The sequence below is a fragment of the Haemaphysalis longicornis genome, unplaced genomic scaffold (genome assembly GCF_048455015.1).
Source record: "Haemaphysalis longicornis isolate Haplotype H1 unplaced genomic scaffold, Haemaphysalis longicornis Haplotype H1 scaffold_10, whole genome shotgun sequence".
Classification (NCBI taxonomy): Eukaryota; Metazoa; Arthropoda; class Arachnida; order Ixodida; family Ixodidae; genus Haemaphysalis; species Haemaphysalis longicornis.
The window spans coordinates 68360616-68382483 of NW_027526204.1; the positions used below are offsets into that span (position 1 = coordinate 68360616).

Below are 21868 nucleotides of genomic sequence, written 5' to 3' on the forward strand. Positions count from 1 at the left end.
TCCCTCACCAGAGCACGATTGGCCACCCTGGTGTAGTAACGGCCACAATCTTCCATGAATACGCCAATTAACCCTGCCGACAAGTTTACGTAGCTGTTACTGCAGGGAAGAAACCAACAAATCTGTCTAGACTTCGTTTCATCTCACATATCCGCTCACAACAACACCAAACATTCAAAGCACCGAAACAAACGCTGCAAAGACAACGGAAGGCTGCGTAGTCCAATGCCCCGGCTCATTCCACTAACGAGGAGAGCGCCGAGTGGTGGCGCCACCCATTCAGCTGCCCGGTCCCTATACGAGTGTATTCTTGGCGCCTTCGCGTTTTCACCCACAGATATAACATCGTTAGGGGTAGAGGTATACATAAGTCTCGTGTATTTGAAGCCCGAAGCGTTCTAGCGCGAGGCGTTGGAAAATGAGTGCCCCAGTGTTTTATACTGTGACTACATGATACTACGACGACATGAGACGACGACAGCCTGACCTCCTAAGGGCCTTCTCCCCTAAAAGTAAAATGCACGTTAAGCATTAAATTCTAATAAAAATTTCACCGGCAATAGCCCGAAAGACCGTTGGTTCTTTAGGGAAACGTATGCCGAAATCAAGACATTGAGGACGAGGACGGCGACGACGACGACAAGGATAATTGTGATGATGCACCGTAATAAAATTGTCATTCATTCTTCGAGGCAAGCAGCAGATTCCTTTTACACCCCTCGGACCTTGCGCACGAAATCGCGCGCCGAGCTGAAGTCTAGCATTGCTCAGTGTCTCTTTCTATTGTCCTTGTTTCTTGCTCTTGTCATTGTCTTGCTCTTGTCCTAGTAATTATGTCTTATTATGCTTATGCGCTCCACTCACAACGCCAGTGCACTATTCGGGACAAAACGTTAAACGACCTTCAGCCAAAACACTAGGCATGCTAATTTAATTACAATATCCGAACGTACAGCGAAACTTACGCGTGGTGGAAAGCAAGGGAAATTCTCGATTCTCCCTCAGAATTTACTCTTTCAGTAAGAGGAACCGATCAGTCTCTTAACTATGATGTAATGACGACTGAGACTATGGGATTTACAGTCATAGACAAACTGAGCTCGAACACAAAAACCAAAATGGGCGAACACAAACTGAGCGATTTCCATCCCCGGCGCTGGAAGGTGGGAAAGCTCAGTGCACTAATGTGGTCTGCTATTTAGCCATTTCTCAACACACAAAAAACCCGCCATTCTTGCACCTCACCGAATCATGGCATCTTGGTTTTGCGTATTTTTAATTTATTTATTTATTGTTTCCCTCAGGGTTATGCGTTACACAGGGGGGTGGGTTTAAGAGAAAAAAAAGTATGAAAACAGGCAGATATTTAAAAAAAGTTACCAAGCTGGCTCGAGCAATGAAGGATAAAATACTGAACGCATTTCTATAGACATACAAATTTGTACACATACATTTCGGGAGTAATACACTAATCCAAATATATATCACGGGTAAAAAAGTGTGTGTGCACAAAGCAAGACTTAATCAAGTAGCACTACACAAATAGCAGAGCGAAATACATTGACATCGTTAATTTCAACAATGTCTCTTGGAAATTGGTTCCAGTCATTGGATGCACGCGAAATGAATCAATTAAAATAAGCCTTAGTAGTGCAAGGAATGATGCCGACTTTGCACGTGCGATCCAGACGCCATGATACATATGATGACGAAGTGATTAAACAATCTCGTAAAGTGCTGTGGGGAAAAACTTTACGAAAAAAGCATAGACGTGCGATTTGGCAACGTGAACTCAGTAGTGGAAGTCCCAAATTGTTTTTCATTGTGGTTACGCTCGCTGCAAGGTGGTAGCTGGATCATATCTTCACTCTTTCTCTCCGTTTGTTCGTAAGTATAAATATGCGCGAACACGGTACGTACAATCACGGACGTGCCAAAAAACGTTTGGTTGCAACAATCCAAACATCGATGCTTTCCATTACAAACACCGCAGGGGGTTAGCTATCTATCACAACCGATTCTCGGCTGTAGTGCTTACCGTGGTAGGTACCATGTTCATTCCCTTGATTTAGTGGCACTCCGCGGGCACCGGCAAAAGCGGTACAGCCTAAAGCGGTTTTCAAGTTGCGAGAAGGTATGCGTCAAAACTGTTGCGGAGCTCCAATTGGAGCCCACCTGCCTGGAACAGGGCGGCTCGTAGCACTTCTGTACCGCCAGAAACAGGTAAGGGGCACTTCAGGCGGAGCAAAAATAAAGAAAAAGGTGACGTCACATCCGGTATAAAGATGATGCAACTGGTATGGAGCTTAGCGCACTTTTTTGACAACACATGTCGCTAAGCCAGATGGTACATGACGGGAGTCAAAAGGGCACGCCGCTAACAGACGATGGAGAAAGGACACACAGGGCGACAAATACGGTCGCTGGCAGTTGTAAATGGGCGCACATGTTAGTGCTTTCTGTTTCACTCATATTTTAGCGCTGTACGCTTTTCACCCAAGTAGCTTTTTTTTTTCTCTGGGTTATTCGTTTGAGCGGATGCGTACTCGTCCGCTAGTGCATGAGGGACGCTTTGCTGCGTAAATTGTTATGTTGATTCAATGACAATGAGACTTCTCCTCCTCCAACGAATAAAAAAATATATATGCACGTCGGGCATGTCTCTATCGCATTTCCGGTGCGATGCAGACAGTTTCTTGGGCGTTTTTATATGCGGCGCCTTGCCTCTAAACCGACCTAAAGGATACCAAACTACCCTTACTTGATCCAACAAACATTTTACAGAAAACAAATCACGAATCTTATCCGCAAAAACTTTTCCACGCCTGGGGCTCGAACCCCGGTCGTTCGCGCCAAAACCTATGATCCTGCCCGTAGGGTAGCAAAGCCTTTTTTTTATTTCCAGATTTCGACATAAACAAAACCAACACATTACAACACCAGACAGCACGAGTTAATGCAAAGCCACAATCCGGCTCTTCCGGATGGTATTGTCGTTAAAAAGTTCTTTCAGCGCCGTTAGTGGTTCCATGCGTGCCAACCATTCAGGCACATACTCGTGGACTATACGCCTCGAGCGCGGCCTGTAGGGGCGCCACTGAAATCCCCCTAGCGGCCCGTTTCGAAAGCAGGCGCGGGAGTCCCCGGCCCGCTCCCCCCTGTCGCCGTTGCTTTTGGGGCTCGTTCAAGACATCAATTTACCGTTTGTCCGCGTTCGAAATACCGAATAACGTGGAGCAGGCACTCTGTTTGCAAGCCTGGTGTGTTCACGAGAGTATAAACGTTTATGACGCGATCTTAGAAAGATCTATATGAGCGCCGGGCGTGTGTCACAGGCCGGCGTCTCGAAGCCAGCATTTGCATGCAGCTGATTGCAATTCCGCTGCCCTGAAATTTAGTGGCAGTGTCTCCGTAAGCAGTGTTTCCTCCGATGGTCATGTTGCGGCCATACACACTATGATGTAAATCGACTTTGTGCACTACAAAATCCAGCGGAGCACTCATACCTGACAGCACGCAAGTTACGCCTGCCAGTATCACATATCAGATATTGGTCAGTACCCTGAACAAGCCAATGCGGCGTAAATTTCGCAAACATTGTACCAAAAAAGTATGATGGATAATGCAAAATTACACTCCGGAGTCAGCACACGACGGCAAATTTAATGCTGGGTTGCCTTGTCCCGAGGTGAGCGCTCGCTAAGATTCATCTGTTACATTTATCCTCCACGAGAAGCGCGAAGACGGGCTTATAGAGTAATCCGCGTCCGCGACCAAACTCTTCTTCGGAACATCGTCGTATGACACTGGGAGACTGCAGAATCTAGCATAAACCGAAATCAGAGACCCTTATCAGATACGACACTCTTCCAACGAGCCCGTGTGTACGAGATTTCGGCGCACGTTAAGGATCTCCAGGTGGTCAAAATTAATCCGAAGCCCTCCACTACGGCGTGCCTCATCGTCTCCGTTGCGTCGGCGCGTTAAACCCTGCAATCAATCAATCAATCAATCAATCAATCAATCAATCAATCAATCAATCAATCAATCAATCAATCAATCAACTCTTTCAACGACACCTCGTATTTCTTGTGAACTGCTTACCCTGTATTCTTCAAAAAATGCGTCCGCCGAATGATCAGCCGTTCGTTGAAGGCGAAAAACAAACGAAAAGTGAACACGCAGCTTGTGTGTGTGATTAATAAAACGTTCATTTGTTGATTACGCTCCGCATTTGTAAACAACGACGACAGTTGAGCGTCCTCCTCCTCACCCCCCCCCCCCCCCCCCCCATGTCTAGCGAAATATCAGTGCATTTCGCATCTAGTTGGTCTGGTGAATACTACCTTGCTCAAACAAACGTCTTTAGCATTTCAGAAGCTGCACTCGGGTTTTTTTTTTATTATTCCCGTACGACTATTCTATTTATTGCTCCTGACTTGCAGAACATTCATTTTCCCGTGGTCATTAACATATACCTTGGTTTTTACCATAAGGCACGAGTGGGCACATATCAGACAATGCACAGCCTTTGAGTGTACTTAACATTTTCGCGTGGCTTATATTCCCATAAAAGGTACAAGTTTTTACATATTTTTCTACGACGTACATTCGAAGCAAATAAAGCGGCATTTGTTGTCTGCGCTGCAAAACGAACCAACCTCTTACGGTGCCAATATCAGGTCTAAACGAGGTGACAATAAATATAATTCACTTGTGCTGACGTATTTGAAGGTGACAGCGGTGATATGCCGCTGCCGTCGCCGACGCCCGCAAGAGCGGCCAAGAAGCGCGCAGAACCGCCTCCCCGGGTAGCTCTTGTTGGCGTTCGAGCGCTCTACCAAGACGCCGCTGTTTTTTCTAAGCGCCCTAAACGTGCAGTTAGCTTACAGACGTCACCTTAACAAGTTGTTTAGTGCGCGGAAAGGCAAAGAGAAGCGAAAGAGAACCAAAACACTGCATGACCACCTATCAGCCACGCAGCGCTAATCCCGCAAACGCCGTGGAGAAGCGGCGGCAGGCGGCGCAGCGATCGCGAATCTCGAGGCGTATAAGCCCTTCAACATAAAGCGTCACACTCTCACGAAAGAACTGTCGCGCCGGCCCTGCATCCACATTAACCTGAAGCCATGCCCGGCGCGCCCTCAAAATACTGTAGAGGCCCAGGAGCATTAGCATATCGTACGGCACGGCCTCTTCATTTTCGGTTGGGAGGTGCCGAATGCCATGTGGATTCAATGGAAATTCTTTGTGTAGTGTTCACTGTAGGACGTCGCAAAAGTCGACTGCCATCCAGCAGTGTATAAACACGTGGTCTATTGTCTCCGGTTGCTTGCAAATTGTGCAGTCTGTACCCCACATAACTTCAAATCCCTTATCTTGAAGCCACGGTTGAACTGTGGGTGTCCCGGTATGGAGTTTAAAGAAGAAAGACTTCGCCCCAACCTTAACTGGCATCGTTTGGACCCTTTTAAGAACATCTTGCCCATGGCGTCCCATGTACAATGTTCTGTACCGTGGGACTGGGAATAGGTTATCACATAAGTCCTTGTACAACTTTCTAGGGGAAATATCGCTCAGGTACTGCACTGAAAAGCGTGCCGCCAAAAATTGTACCGCCAGCACGGTTTCTCTAAAATAACCGAAAATTCTCCCTCCATCCGTCTCGTAGACACCACCTTGCACACGGTTCTTAAAAAGGGTCACTTGTGTCCCGCAAAAACAGAAACCGATTTACTAACAGACGCACTAACAAAAGCGCCAGTCCCAGTCCACCGTCTCGTGCACGTCTAAAGAGATTTCTTCCGACACACCTTTCCAACGTCGAAGACCATGTAAACACTGCAAATATCAGTAGCGATTTTTGAACATTCATACGCGAGCAATGTATCACTTGCATTACGAACCATAACTGTGAAACAAAAAATAAATTGCACACAGTTGCCATGGCAAACATCGACAAGTTGATCCCTTTCCACTTTTCCCACCTATCCCGCATTTCTCGTGCTTGCGCACACTAGTATGGATCACTATACCTGTAGTTCTCAAGTGGTGTTCCAAGATACTTGACCAGTTTGTTTTCCCTACTGACACCAGCAAATAAGCCTGGTGTCGCCAGCCAAGTTCCATGCCAGAACCAACAGGCACTTGGACCAGTTCACCACCCTACCTGACACCATACTAAACGCTGTAACATCCTCTATGGCAATAGCGACACTTCCTTTCTCTTTGCAGAATAGTTTGAGGTCGTCGGCGTAAACTAACAATTTGACTTCAGCCTGGAGCTGCTTAAAACCATGGATTTGCTCGTTTCTCATTATTTTCAAACGCAACGTCTCTATGTAAAGACAAAAAAAGAGGGGACTGAGGGGGCAGCCCTGGCACACCGAACGCTCCGTACTAATGGGGGCCCCCATATTTTTATTGACTATTAACCAAGTGGAGCACCTCCTGTACGCCAGAACTGCACCCTCCTTTGCTTTTTAATACGAACGTGTTTTATAGCGGGATTCACGAAGATTTCACTTACGTCATATCCGTCAAGGAAGTGACGCAAGTACAATGAAGCAACCGGCCTGTACAGGGTGCAACCCTGCACACAGGGTCTTCTTGCGAGGAAAAAAACCTTTAGTACGAAAGACTATACGCTATACTTGGGGTTGTTCGTTTTCGGGTCTTATATTTTAACACGAAAATGTTTTGTGCCGGTATGTACTAAGATTTCACTGCCATTCATATCCGTCCCGGAAATAACGCCAATACACCTTTGCCCAAGCACTCCGCCAGCAAGACGTCGCTCGCCAAGCCCACCCACAGGGCAGCCGCCGACCCGTAAATCACGCTCAGCTGCAGATTTCGCTGCACATTTCATTTCCGAGTTTTACTGATTCCTCTGATAGAGGAATCAACCACAGTTTTTTTTCTTTTTGTTGGATGGGAGAATACGCTCAAACATAACAAGAGTACGAGGACATTACGTCCAGCAGACAAGAGAATACACAAAAATTGGGCTAGGCCAAATACATCAAAATGCAGACAAACACACACAAGCGTTCAAAAAAGGGAACCAGTCAGGCACTTTGGCTCGGCATGCCTATCACATAATCGACACCGCCACAGACTGTACAGACCAATTGTAACAATCTTGCCATAGGGTGGCTGACCAGGATACCCGTAGCCACAAATATTTTTTCAGGTGTAATATCTCCCCGGGGAAAAAGCGTATGCTCAAACAATGTCTTAGTCATTTCTCTGCTTTAATAAATCAGCAACATTGTTATTTTCATTTTTACATTTTACTACAACGGTATCGGTGTAAATAGCCTCAGCCAATTGAAGAAAGGCTGAAAGGACGAGGAAGAGAAATTCAGCCAACAAAATTTCGGGGTGTTCTGACACGGATACACCACCCTGGCTACGCCCTCGGCCCGAATGGTAAAAATTGGATTATGAATGATGTGAGAACAATATCATTTTTGAGCGCTCGCTGCAAAATTTCCCACAAAAATGCAGCATCTCTGCAGTCGCTAAACAGTGATCTATTGGCTCTGGTCACGAAAAGAGGCGGAAATCGGTTGATCAAGCTGTAAGAAGACCACGACCTTGCACCGAAGCTTCTGCCGGGAGCGCACCAATCGGCAACTTAAAGATAAATGTTTTAACACTTCGCGGAATACACATTTTGCACCCTGTATTGAGGTCGTCCTGGTATCCGCACTCGTGGTGCGACATGCGATATGAAGGGATGGGAAAAAAATAGCGGATGCAGCTTAGCTCAGCCAACCTTAGATACGCAAAGCAAAAGCTTGGCTTAGTCTGAGCCTTGGTTTCACTTGGTTAACCTTTGACGTAGCTGTATTGCGGTGCACAGCTCAACGCCATTCGGCCCCGTGCAATGCTCACACAAGGAGGCCCGCCTCGCTTTCATTCACCGCGAGCGCGGTGTTCCTCTTCGTGGAGCTCAAAATGAGTCACGTAGCTCGAGACGACCCAGTGGCCCATGCGTAGGAGGCGGCGGGGTATGGCGGCTGCCGATCAGCTGAGCGCCCGCAACCGCGCACAACTCAGCTGATCAGTTGAGCAGAAGGACTGAAAACGGTGCCTTGTGCGCAGCGCCGAAAGAGGGCCCTGCGATTCAAGCGATGCGCCTGCAGGGGTGTGTCGCTGCTACGGGGAATGTCTGAGGTTAAAAGGTGAATTTGCGCATCCGCGCCGAAACTGCTGGACGAAAGTAGTAGAGCTTCGCTTTAAAAGGGCAGAAACAAGGGCATATAAAATACAATCGCCCGAAGCATTGAATATCTACTCCAGGCTAAGGCAAGCCAGTAACCAGCGGAGCGTATCAACAACTGCTTTGAGAACACCACATGGACCTTGAGGTGCTTCTACCGACATCCAAGACACAACAATATCAGAAAGAAAATGCTTGAGACATATTTGCAGCACCGCTCTCAAAAACGGATGTTGCACATCTCGAAAGTAGAATAAGCGAGAAACAAGCCGCCAAACAAAAAGTTCAACGAGCTCAAGTCCTCCTTGTACAATTGGAAGAAAAAGGTTATCACGGCTCACTGCGCCAACTACGAGTGAAGGTTGCGAATATCCGGTGGAAAGCTTAAATACTAAGGCGAGAGCAATGTAACGCCTTAGGACATAAAGAAGACGGGTTAGGAGAAACTTGTACGTGTGTGCTCGAGAAAAGATGCACGGTTGCCGTCCACGCCGATCACTCGTTTGGCGCTCTGCCTTCAAAGCCTGCACCGACCAATTCAAGTCGGTATTCCGGCACTGTGGGAAGGAACACCTATAAATCTTCAGGTCACTATTCTAATTGATTCCGATGAAACAATCGAGTAACGTGCCCCATTCACCGAACCAAAAGCCACCCGCCGCGGTGGTGAAGTGGCTAAGGCGTTGTGCTGCTGAGCACGCGGGTTCGATTCCCGGCCGCGGAGGCCGCTTTTCTGATGGAGGCGAAAAGCAAAAACTCCCGTGTGTACGAGATTTCGCCGCAGGTTAAAGATCCCCAGGTGGTCAAAATAATTCTAAGCCCTCGACTACGGCGCGCCTCATCGCCTGCGTTGCGTCGGCGCATTAAACCCTACAATCAATCAATCAACCAAAAGTCACGACTTTTCTCGAAGTTCATGGCAGCAACTGATACCTGGCAAACTTCTTGTGCAATGGCAAGAGCCCTCTCCACACTTGCCTTGTCAGTGCAAAAGAAAGCTACGTCATGGGCATATGCTACGATTCATGCCTCAAATGAGGAGAGTGCAAACCCACGAGGGGTTCATGGGCTTCCGCTTTTCCTGGGTTTGCCTTGTAAGGTGTGTGTGTCTGGGCTTGGCCTAGTGCCGATACTTGTCCTGTGTTATACGTACACATAGCGATACTAGGTAGTACCGCAAAGCAGGAGTGGTGACACAGGGCATCCTTGACGAATCGATGAAATTAGGTGAATTGGTCCTGAGCCCAGAACAGCTGCATTCTTTTAATAGAAGGAGTGTACGAAGCGCACCAGTGGGTGACGCTGGGTATGTACACGAAATGGCGGGCTTGTACTCACAGGAAAAAAGAAGCTTGCAGCGTCGGTTGAATTAGGGATTCATAGATCGCGAAACACGTAGTTAGGCGACGGAACGATTCCCGGGTGTATCCCAGCGTGATTAGTTCTATACAAAATTTTACGAGCCGATAAAGTTGAAAGGGCTGCTGGGGTTGTTATTATCCGCGTCGGTCCAGACTTGTGGCTATCTTTATGTGGGCCACCAGGTTCCACCATGTTTGAAGGCTAACCGTCATAGCCATCTACTACATTCACCCTCGCCGTTTCACCCTCCCCTGGTTACGTGGTACCGCAGTGGCGAAGCTCCATGCGAGCGTAGCGATAAGAAAATAGAGGTTAGCTTATGCGCCTTCTGAAGGTCACTTGCGACGCGATGAATGACCTTGTAATATGTACCGCTGTAGACCTTTCGCTCCAACAAATTTTTGTAGCCCAATGTGCTGATGTTATGGGTCTCGCCCCGGAAGAGACATCCCTAGTCCGGGATGCCTTGGCTCCGACTAGCTGTCCTCTTTCGGGTTACCAGGGTGAGCTTGGTATCCGGGTACGTGGCTGTCCATGGAAGCTCTCCATTGCACGAAGGTGGCATTCGGGAGTAAGGGAAAATCTGAGGTTTATTGGCATGCTCATACTCTATCGTATAGCAAGCCAGGCTGGGGACAGTGAATACAGAAGGAAGGCTGTTAGATGGGGAATATGAGGTGGCGGTGGTTCGGATGCTGCCAGTTCTGCTAAGAACTTTTTTGGGCAGCGCCCCCTTTGAGGTGTGGTCTTGATTACGTGGAACTTTACCAATGGAGGTGAGTGGAGTAAATGTCCAACTGTGGCGGAAGATACGAAGCCGGACCGGCACGTATACGGTGCGTGTTTGGGCTTGTCGTAGTGGCGTTGGTTACGCTTAGTGAGTTTAGGGTGGGGTCTCTGGGTAGATTGGGGGTTCTGAGGGCGGAAGACACGGATCGCTGCTTTTGTAGGGTCAGCCTGGTCTGAACTGCCGACAACAGGGGCCTGGTGGAAGGTTTCGCGGGTAAGCTGAAAAGCTCGATAAATCGCTGCGATTGCATTGTGTCCAGGTATCTGTAGTATCTTTGGAACGTCCCTCGAGAGTTTCCAAGGAGCGGTGCAGTGGATGGGTACGTTATCCACTGGGTACGAAATCCAAGCTGCAGAAGCTCTAGGGATGGTTTGGAATCAGAATTACCGCACGCCACGCCGAAGCGATTTGATTTTTTTTCGATGCCGCATCAATCTCTATACACACCGCTGTTGTGGGTGACGTCAAAGGCCAATGCGAGCCGCCCAGTCAAAGTTCATACCGGGAATAACAAAGGCCGCTGCACTGCACCAGCATTGCAACCACAATGACGCAAGTGCAAGCTATCTATAGTAATGTAATGACTTTAGCAAGAATTATAGTGTTAAGGAAAATATATACTGAAAGCCCTTTCGGTCAGGCTGCAACCATTCCGGACGTTATACCAGAACTTCCTCATGTGTGCGTTATCATCATTGCTAGTTCTGATGACCCCAGTCATCATCATTGCATGGAGTGTTCCACCACCCGAGCGCCTCAATCCATGGTTCCTCCAACCGTTCGCTCTCAATACATAAATAAAAATGGAACAGTGTTCTCCAGCTATCTATATAACAACAAAATAGAGCGATACAGATCTGACGTAGAAACATAACTTCACGTTGGATTTAACCGACAGAGTAGAACCGGCTGTGAGGAATTAACGGTGCTGTGACTATATGATCCCCATGCAAGATTGATTAACTGTTCTAGAAAAAGAAGGAGAGAAAGCGAAACAACTTTATTCTGCAACTGTTTGGTCAACGACGAGTGGTGACCAGTGCTTGGAGGGTGCTGGTGACCTGGGCTGCTCGTTCAGTGAGTCCTTGCTGGACCCGCGGATCCGACCTACCTAAAACCGCCTCCCAGTGCTCCACACAACAGATAAGAGAGAATGAGTTTTGAGGGCATTTCCAAATAAAATGTGCAACTGTTTCGTGGGCTCCACAGTCGGGTCATTGGGGAGCGGGAAATACAGATGGGTAAATTGTGTGTAGTCAGGCGCGACAGGGGAGAGTGTTGGTTTGGAGAAGGTGGCAGTACCGTATCTTGGTGATAGAAAATGTCTAGAGAGAGAGAAAGCTCTTAATTAGAGGAAAGCAGAGAGGTATGCTGGTATGTTAACGCCTACATGCTACCCTGCTGTGTGGGGAGGAGGGAATAAAGTCGCAATGGGAAGTAAGGCGGAAGGGAGAGAAGAAAGAAAAAGAAACGAAAAAAGAAGTAAAAAAGGTGGGTGTTGGGGACCGCCAGTGTGACACGTGAAAAGTCTATACACGGTTGCACAGTTCAACGATGTTCTGGTCCTATATCATCTCAGCGACACCGATGTCATTGAGGTATTCAAATAAGGCGGTTAGCACTTCACGCTGAGACGAGGGAGATGGCGATGGTCCCAGAAGTGCTTTTAAAGATAGGGAACTGTGGTTGAGGCACTAGATCTTCTGTTCGAGGTCGTTTTTTGCTTGACGGTATGTAGGGCACTCAAGTAAAATATGCTCCACTGTTTCCGGTGAACTGCAGTTGTCGCAATACGGGTTCGAGGTTAGGCCAAGGCGATACCGGGAGGTATTTGGGAGAGCTACGTTGAGACGTAATTATTATTAACGCGAACGGTTTGCAGGTGGTGATGGTTTTGAAATATGGTCAGCAGTGCTCATTATGCAACCTTATAAAGTGGGTTGCGCGTTGGCGTTGCAGGCCGTTCGGTTAACTGTGCTTAAAAGTTGCGAGCTAAGCCTCTAGCCGACGTGGAAGTCGCTCCGGTAAGCTCATTGCCAAAGTAGGATCGACAAAATGCAGAAATTGGGGCTGGTTTTCCGGGAGAGACTAGAAGGTGCTTCTTTCCCTGAAAAGAAGCTCCTTTGCCCGTATCGAGACATCGTGCTTCTTGAAGAAAATGTGCGTGATGTTCCACTATCGTAATACTATCTTGGCAGCCTCATGTGCTATTTCGTTCCCTACGACACCACAGTGTGCAGGGATCCACTGCAGTATCACGCGGTGCCCGGTGACGAAGACTAGATGGTTTAGGTACGAGACATCACGGGATATATGTTCGTGAACTCTGAAGCAGCTGGCACGTCGAAGAGTTTCTAGAGCTGTCTTCGATTCTGTAAAGATAACCCACTGCGCTGGCTTCTGACGAAGAATGTAGCGAAGTGCTTGTTTAAAGGAGCCATGAAGAGAAAATACAACTTAGTTTAATTTGAAAGAACTAGGGTTCAGTATCTCACTCAGCTCCATTACAGCCACAAAAGATGTTTTTTAACGAAATAAAAGCAACAAGTTTTTAAAAACTTTCAAATTTTGCGCCACAGTGACGTGTTATGAGCAAGAATGACGTCATACGGGCCAACAATAAAACATAATTTTCAGTGCGTTAACTGCACGTGAGCATCCAAGTGATGCAGTCAAATGGAACTAGAGGCCCCATTACAGACGTCCAGTCATCTGTCGTCGCGACAGGTCAGTTAGGCGGCCGCCAATCGCACAAACAAGGTTCCGTGACGTCATAGAAAAGTTGCGGGAAATTGAATAGGGGGTCGCGACTGCTTCACACGTTTTCTTTAATATCTCCATTATTTGTTCGAAGATTGCGATGATATTGGTATCATTGTTATCGGGACTAAGCACTCTTTCTAATAAACCCAACTTGTATTTTGTCTTCATGGCTCCTTTAATGGCAGGAAGCTCAGCAGATGTGGATGACGTTGGGCGTTGAGACTGTATGAGAGTGCTTGGCCGGCTGATGAAATGAAGAGTCCAGAATAACTGCTGTCAGGCGTAGATGAGCCATCAGTAAAAATGAGGGTCATATGAGAGTGTTGGCTACTTGCATGGGCAAATGTTAATCGAAGGAGGCATATCTGAGGCATAACTTTTTTTAGGTGAGTCCAGGTATGTTACCTTTTATGCATAGGGGTGATAGAGTCCAAGGCGGGAAATCAGATAGCATGACTTGTCGTAGTTATAGTTTCTGCGAGCTTCGAATAAACTATAAATACTATAAACTGTTCTACTTCTGAGCAGTTTGCGATACATAACTGCAGAGAAGCTGTTCAGTGGAATGGGAAGTCAGACGGGCGGTTCTTCCCCTCCAGCAGACAATTTATAAGCAAACAGGAAGCAGCTTCGGCCGCGTGCAGTTAATCATCAAGAGGTCAGGGTTGCAAAAGCCGCTCGCTGCCAGAGTGCAGTTGTTGGGACAATGGGAAAGCTGAGACTAGTTTGGCGTGACGTCAGAAAAATTCTGCATTTAAAAACAACAACGCACATAAAAAAAACGCTCGTTTAAAACCAGATATCAACAACCGAACAAAGCTACTAACGCCGTGCGCCATGTGTCACTTTCAACAGCAGTGCCTCTACAGTTGTAAGGGAACAGGATGTGCATGCACATTGTCTGTGGGAATGTGTTGAACTGGAGTAGTCTGAATGTTGTCTCTTGCGTTTTCGTGTTCCCCTATCAGTTCGAAGCACAACGCAAATACTGCGCAAACCCAGGAACATTCAGACACATAGTACGAGTGCGAGCAAAATCTAAACCTGCCACCCCTGTACCCCCTTTCCCGGCCCTCAAAGGAGTCGGAGATGCTGCGGTCCAGCTCCCATCTCGCCAACCAGCTCCTGCTGACTGCACATTCGCCCCTTGCACATTCACCCCTCTCCTTACAGGCATAAAATAAGCTAAACAAGCAACCCGGGAAAACAAAGCTTTATCTTATTTCTCGGGTGTTCAACCCCGAAAAGATAAAAGCTCTGTATATTTGGTCCATACACTGCATTACCATCCTTGTTTCAACTTTAACAATCAAGAAGGAAGAATAGTCGCGGGTATAGCGAGTATAGAAGCCAAGGATTTGTTTGTCGTGGTCGTGAATTGTCTGTAGGGAGTTCGCAGAGAGAGTGGGTAGAATATACCACGAGAAATCTTGTCACTACAATCGGTGCCAGCAGATTCATGTATAAAGAGGTGTTCTAGCACCGAGGCGGCAGAATGTGCTAAGTCGTCATGTGTGGCATTTTGTCCGGTATATGCGTTATTTTTTCTCTCTACCTTTCAATTCAGCGACCTGCGTTGCCGGTTGATTAATTCAAATGATTATTTGTCTGCAAATTCGAGCAATGTTGCTAGCACTAAACTTCATCGTTGCAGCACCAGTGACTTGAGGGCATTACTCTACATTAGGCGACCTAAGTACCATTAATACTGTTTGTGCTGAAAAGCTATGCCTGAGTAACCACAGCATGTGTGTGAGAGGAGAAATGAATGCCCATGCTTTAAAAAAGAAAAACTGTGAGTCACGGCAGTTGTAACCGCAGAGTGCGGCACAGATGTCGCGGGCTTGTAGAAGCTCGCGAACATCTGCTGGCTTGACGTTGTCGTCATTTCGTCCGGGTGTGCTAGCCTTTAAGCGATGTCAGTAAAGTCAGTGAAATTAAGCGATGTCAGTGAAGTGATTGAGTGCGGTTACGATCTAAAAAAACCTAATCACGCGCAACAGCCCCTTGGACAAAGGCTTGCGGCACAAAAGCCTCACTCGTATTTACCACGATGGAATCTCATCAATGTTTTTGTGGGCTCAGCAGAAAAAAAATTACAGAATTTCCCGCAGAGTTTGACCAGGAAGTTGGACACTTCGAGAACGAACTTTGACACCTTGACGTGAACGGTGTGTCCCTACGTCAGCGACCTCCATTCAACAGCAAGCGCACAGGTGTGTGACTGTTCGCATTACGTATCAGTCGACGCAAACTTAATGAAGTTCTCACAGGAACTGCTGAGGCCCTCGACAGCATCAAACTGATTGTTCCTGAACCCCGCTATGGATATGCCGTGCGGACATAGTTTCGTATTCACTTAGCATCGCGGTGGGAAGTGTTTAGTCAGAAGTCAAGGGGTGTCCGCACACACCGGGCGAACAGCGTTTTCCCTCTTGGCAATGAAGTTGAAGTGTGATCATTGAGAACACACGTTACCGCCCAGCCTCCGCATTCAATACGCAGGTTGAGTATCCTCAAGTTTTTCGCAGTGTTGTAATCGAACGTAAAAAGGTGATGAAACGTTCTAACATCGACCTCCAGTGATGATAAATTAAAACTGACCCACAACGCGGTTTTAGAACCCTGAACTTATAATTTGATTTCGTAATGTCACCGGAAATGGAGTACTATCACTCATCGATACCTTTAAATGTGTCTGATTAAAGTGTTTTGTTATAGTCAGGTGAGCCGCACGCACCGGCACTGTTGTTATGCTTTCCAGGCGAGGGTTCAATTTTGTGGCTATTTGGGACTAATAAAGTGCTTCAAACGGGTAGGAAGCAGTATCAATTCTGTATTCCACGGTTGTGCACTGTGTCCCTTACAGCCAACTAAACGACAATTGCTAATTTATGTTCAATTCTACAGAGTGCTCCTACTAATACATTCACGATGATAAATGTAGCACTATATGTTACAATGGCGAACCCACGAAAGTTTTTGCGCACTGACTGAAAAGGAGGCACGCGGTTTAAACTACAAAAATCGCACGGCAACTCGAACATGATAACGGCTGCATCTACAACAACGAACATTCCATCAAATATGTTCACCTTTCTGGTTTTGAACCTCGCTATAACGAATGTAAAATCAGGTATCTTATTCTGTCCATTTATATGACGCCTTTTGTTTTCTCATGCTATAACGATGTTATAGAAATATTCACAGACGGCCGATCCACTCACTGCGATGCAATCTACGATAGATGTTGTTGTATGGGAACCGATCATGGTTATTTTCCAAAGAGAGAGAGAGAAATACTTTTATTTGCCCACGTCTAAAACTGCGAGGGAGAGGGCATTTGCCTAGACCCCCCTTCATCGCCGAAACCATCCGCCTGAATTGCTTGGGATTCGGCGGTGGTCAGGGCGAGACCAATTACTTTGCGTTGCTCTTCTGCTTTGTGGTTGAGTATTAAGGTCTCCCAAGATTCCACATTTCTGTTCGGATATAGGAAGGGCGTGTCCACACCATGCGGAATAGGTATGCAATGCTACGGCAGTGAGTGCATCTATGATTAGACTTGCGGGGGCCATTTGCTGTACAGTTGAGGGTTCGGAAATACCCAGGTTTGCAATTTCCTCCACATAACTTGCTCTTTTTTGTTGAGCTATTTATCCACCGCCGGATAGACCTTGCGACCGAGCTTACAATGCGAAATTATTTCCTGAAATGTCCTAAGTTCGCCACCCGAAGGAAGGAGTTCCTCGCGTCGAGGCGGTGAGTCAGCTGCGATCGACGGGAAAGTGAGACCTCGTGCGGTAGCATGCGCCTTCTGGTTCCCCGACAGGCCCTGGTGGGCCGGGTTCCATATCTGAGAGGATTGTTCTGCTGGTACTTGACCTTCTCTGAGAGTTTCGGCGGCTCCTGCCGAGACCCTGACCATATCATAATTCTTAATGGCTGCCTTAGAGTCACAAACAACTACCCTTGTACCTCTGTTATAGCGCAATAGCACTACTAGACACGTTCCCCTACCCTCTCAGGCTGGTGTGGGCTAGGCGGAATGCGCTCCCAGCTCACATTGCAGTGGATATGGCTTGTCACCCGACGTATATTCCTCGGCCGCTGCCAATGTTAACAACCGGTCCGATAGAAAACTTTCTCCAACGGAAGGACGATCTGCGTCGCGCCACACGTGCCCTCATCCCCCCGTGTGGAACGGACCTCCCCAGTAGACTTGCTCGCTGGGAAGAGGTTTTGCTGCGCAGACTTCGCGTTGGAGTGGCGCTTTCACCTTCTGTGACCCGGGCGTGGCCACCACGCTACCATGCCCCGTTCGACGACACCTGCCCCTTCTGCACAGCTCCGGCCGCACAAGCTGCCGCGGCCCATCTCATATGGGCGTGTCCTTCACTGGCCTCAGCCAGAAAGTGACACCTGAGAGGCACAGGCATCCATCCTGGCAGACCCCCCGACCTTCAGCGGTGGCTCTGGGGACCCCACCACCGCTCCCTTCTTTACTTCCTTCGAGAGACGGGGGCCCATGTATATTTGTAAATAAGTTATTTTTATGCCGACGGGCATTCTATCGCCAAAAAAAAAACTTCTGCCTCAGTGGCACTTGTGTTTTTGACGTTGCAGCACGATACCGGGTCTCCACTCTCACGAACCACAACCGCTGTGTGTGCGGTCTTGTTAGTACCATATTCGGCAGCGTCCATGTAGAGCGATGGTGTTGGTAGAGCACATCAGACCTACCTCCAAATTTGGCCTGCAAGGCCACAGCCCTATTTTTCGTCTGCCTTAGTGAAATACCGGGTGCATGATTTTAGGTACCGGTATAACGATGAGTCTATTCTTGGTTGGTCTAGGTATCGTATCAGTCTGCTTGGAGCACTGAGAGGGTTCGAACAACAGGCGCTCCGTGATTTTCCTTCCAGTTTCACTTCTTTAAAGTCTTTGATGCTGCGACACCGTGGCGGCTTCTATGAGCTCATCCAGAGTATTGGAGACACTTAGTGTTAGCAGCTTTACCGTCGTAGTGTTCGCAGGAAGACCAAGTGCGGTTTCGATCCCCTTCCTGAGTATGATTTCAATTTTATCTTTCTCTGCTTTAGCAACTTTGAGATAGGGGCAACGAACAGTACACGACTTATGACGAAAGCCTCAACCAATCTCAAAATACTGGCCTCCTTCATCTCCACATGCTTGTTATAAATGCGCTAAGGTAACCGGCACGTCTGGCTGATACTCGCTTCAAGTTTCCTGATAGTTTCAGTGTTTTTGCCACTTGTTTGTACGCGCAGCCCTAGAACTCCAATACTGTCTACCATCGAAATGGTTTTGCCATTCACTCGTAAAACAATGCCGTAGCTCTTGCAAGGGTGACGGCGTTTTTCCTCTTTTGAGATGGTAGAAAAAGAGCCTGTGATTTTTCTGCCGAGCATTTCAACCCAATCGGCTCGAGATATTTCTCTATTGTATCTATGCCCCTGAAGTGCGCTTTCAATTTGTTAATCGACCAGATATAGGGGAAATCCCCAAGGTGGAGTACGTTTCTGAAAAGGAAAGTTTGACATCTGCCTTAATGCAGCCATGCGGCTACAAAGGAAAGCTATACAGCTTTCCCAGAAACTTCGCCGGTGTAGAAAAATTCGTCCTGGTCCAGGATTCGAACCCGGCACCCACGCTTAACCAGAGCAGTCGCTCTACCGACTGAGCTAACCAGGAAGCTAGCCGTTTGGAGCGCTAGAGCGAAGTGTAGCCGTACGGCTGCATTGAGGTGGATGTCAAACTTTACTTCGTTGTGCTTTCTATTTTTCCATCTCTACTACACCGTCAAATCGTCCGCATGTATAATGTAATGCAGGTTTTTTATTTCGTCCAGCAGGCCTGGAAGCCCGATTATTGCTACATTGAACAGGGTCGGAGAGACGTCACACCCTTGCGGTGCACCTCTGTTCCCTATTTTAATGTTTTCGAGTGACTGCCCTCCCAAGCAGTCCGATTCGAGAGGAAATTCCTTACGTAGTTACACGTCTTCACGCCTACGTTTTGCGCGCTATAGTTCTCGAGTATTGCTGCGTACTTTACATTATCAAAACCCTTGAAACGTCCAGTCCCATAATTACCCTAGCATCAACAGTCTTTTTGTCGATAACCTGCTCTATCAGCTGCAGCTTGACATCGCATACTAACAGGTGTGGCCTGGAGGATATCACAGTATCAGGGTAGAGGTTTTGATCTTCCGTGACTCTATTAGTCTAGTTTGGATTACGTGCTCCATGAATTTTCCAACACGAGATGCGATGGAAATTGGTCAGAAATATTTCATGCACCTCGTCCTAACGCGTCCTAACGTTTCTTCTTTTGAAAGGGCAAAAAAAAATGTTCGTCGGCATGTGCCGTGTGTGTTATATGGAATTCCGTCACGCAGATGACACTCCATATATTACGCCAGGTATTACGTCCGGTATTGCGCTTGCTGTTTTGGGTCAGACCCCCATCTGAACATGTGTTATGCACATCCAATGACACGTGCGAAGGTTGCATGCATCATTCGTGCGTCATGTGTCGTGAAAGACGGCGTGTCAGTTTCCAGCTGCGGTAAAATTTACAAGCCGCGCTGTATTCTTCATCCACATAACTTAGAACAAGATCCTCAATCACAGCTTTTAATGGGCGCAAACTCGTGGCCGAGACAGTATTATTTCGCTTACTGAACAATTCCAGCTCGGGTCGCGCGCTAAAACTAAATTCACAAAAGGCTGTGTCTGCAGTGCCGTCCGGCGGTATTATAAGCACCTCATTATATTGACGTCCACTGGCATTCTGTAAAATTAATCGCCGATTCTGGCACTACACCGCTCTACCTAATGTAAGGTAAGGTAACCCATCTAAACTAGCCTAACCTGAAATTATATGACCTAAAAAACACAAATCAATCGTTTAAAAACCAAAAACGAACCTAAGCCATAAAAATTGTAATTCAGTTTAAAGGTGAAAAAAAAAATCGAGGCAAGAGATGGTCTTGAAACACCTCTTCTGGCATCAAGAAGCTATGACGGATTCCCTAAACCACTTTTTTCGTATATATTGCCTGTCTTTAAAAATTCACAACACGTTACCTTTCAATAGTGCAAATATGCACGTATACAAGAGGTTGAGTTGCCAGCCACCAAAGGAATGATTTTTTTATTACGATGCCTTAATATCGATCAGTTGCTCTATTTGTGGCGGCCAATCGGGTAGTACCTGGTAGAATTTATTGGCTTCAACAAATCGTCCAATGCTTTCTTTGAAATACTCCCTTGCACAGCACGCATCGACATAACTGTACAGCTTCACTGTACGTGATCGCCACGTACTATGGAGACCCAGTGCTTTGACTAAATCATAAGGCACGCCATCCTCATTGTCTCTTGCACTGAAACGCATACCTTGAGGATCTACTGGAAAATCTGTGTTTAATGTCCTCTGTAGCACATCCCGAAAATACACTCCCTACAAACAATGCAAAAATGCATGACCTATCGTTTCGGGTAATTTACACTAAAACAACCTGTCCCCCACTATACAATAACCTCCTTTCTTTCATAAACGTCCGTACTAAAATGTTCGTGTATGTAACCTAAACAAAAATGGCCGCGTATCTCAACTGGCTCCCCTGCCAAGTAAATGTCTCCATTCTCTTTTCCGCCCACCGCTCATGCTGTTCCTCTCCCGTCTCAATACTCCCAAGATAACACGCTAGAGGTATGCTCGAGTCAATATCATATTGACCGTGTTCCACTACTCCCAATCGGGTCCTCGATGCCAGCGCTGCCATACGGCGGAGACGCGCGTGAATGAAGTCACACTACAACAACGTTTATAGAACCAGGTTGCCCTACTCCACGAGCGTGCCATGCGGAACGTGGAGCCTATCTAGTGGAACCTTTCGTTGCGTTTGCCGTTTTATTTCTTAAATGCCGCCAGGAGCTATTGTCCTGGACGACCCCCGGGCAGTCTGAGGACTGCGTTCGGATCGGAAGCCCCATAGGAATACATGGGAAAATTGAGCGCCCGATCGCCGGCAGTCCATGTTCGATTCGGGACTGATAATAGAGGCCCATTGTTGATCATGATTTATGTTACAAATGTATTTTGGTCTGTACGTTTCACACTGCGCACGGCTCTCAATCAAGCCATTTCACACGATCTTCGCGACTTATGTTGACCTTCAGGGAACCCGTTAGACAGCGTAACCTCATCAGATTGCGGGACTGTTGGTCGAAAATTTTAAAGCGAAGCTTTATTGTCCTTATTGATGCCGTTGTACGCCAGTGCGCCCTGCAGGAAAGCCAACTTTCCCTGGGGATGATGACGTATGATCGTGGGTTAAGGGAAAGAAGAAAAGCACTCCCTGTGGCCGGAATCAAACCTGGGTCGATCCCAGCCACAGGGCCTGTGGCCTGTGGCCGGAATCGAACCTGAACCAGGCGTCTACCTATCCGATTGCTCCATTTCGACGTGGTCGAAACGAACGCCAAGCAGCATGTACCGAGGCCTACAGAGTGCATACCCGAGAGTTGTTCTGGGTGTTCTAGAAAAGTGGTGCGTACGTCCAGAGTAGCGCACACTCGCAGTGCAACATCGCCTAACGAAAGAATTCACCACAATAAAGCTTCGCGTTTGACCATCGACGTCGTTAGAGGGAGGGGTGCATGATTTTTCATGTTTATACTATGTAGAAACCG

General features: G+C 47.3%; 1 protein-coding gene across 4 annotated transcripts in view; it reads right to left on the bottom strand.

Annotated features, from left to right (window-relative positions):
- The window catches only part of LOC144158675 (multidrug resistance protein mrp-7-like), a 149822-nt gene that overhangs the window by 103649 nt on the left and 24305 nt on the right, over positions 1-21868 (bottom strand). For 3 of the 4 annotated variants that reach the window (XM_077689710.1, XM_077689709.1, XM_077689707.1), the window contains exon 1: positions 2039-2084. The exons of the other annotated variant lie outside the window; for it this stretch is intronic. In XM_077689710.1, coding sequence (XP_077545836.1) covers positions 2039-2059 — 21 coding nt within the window. In that variant the 5' untranslated portion in view covers positions 2060-2084. Of the gene's footprint in view, positions 1-2038; positions 2085-21868 lie in introns of those variants that run through there. 4 annotated transcript variants of the gene reach the window in all.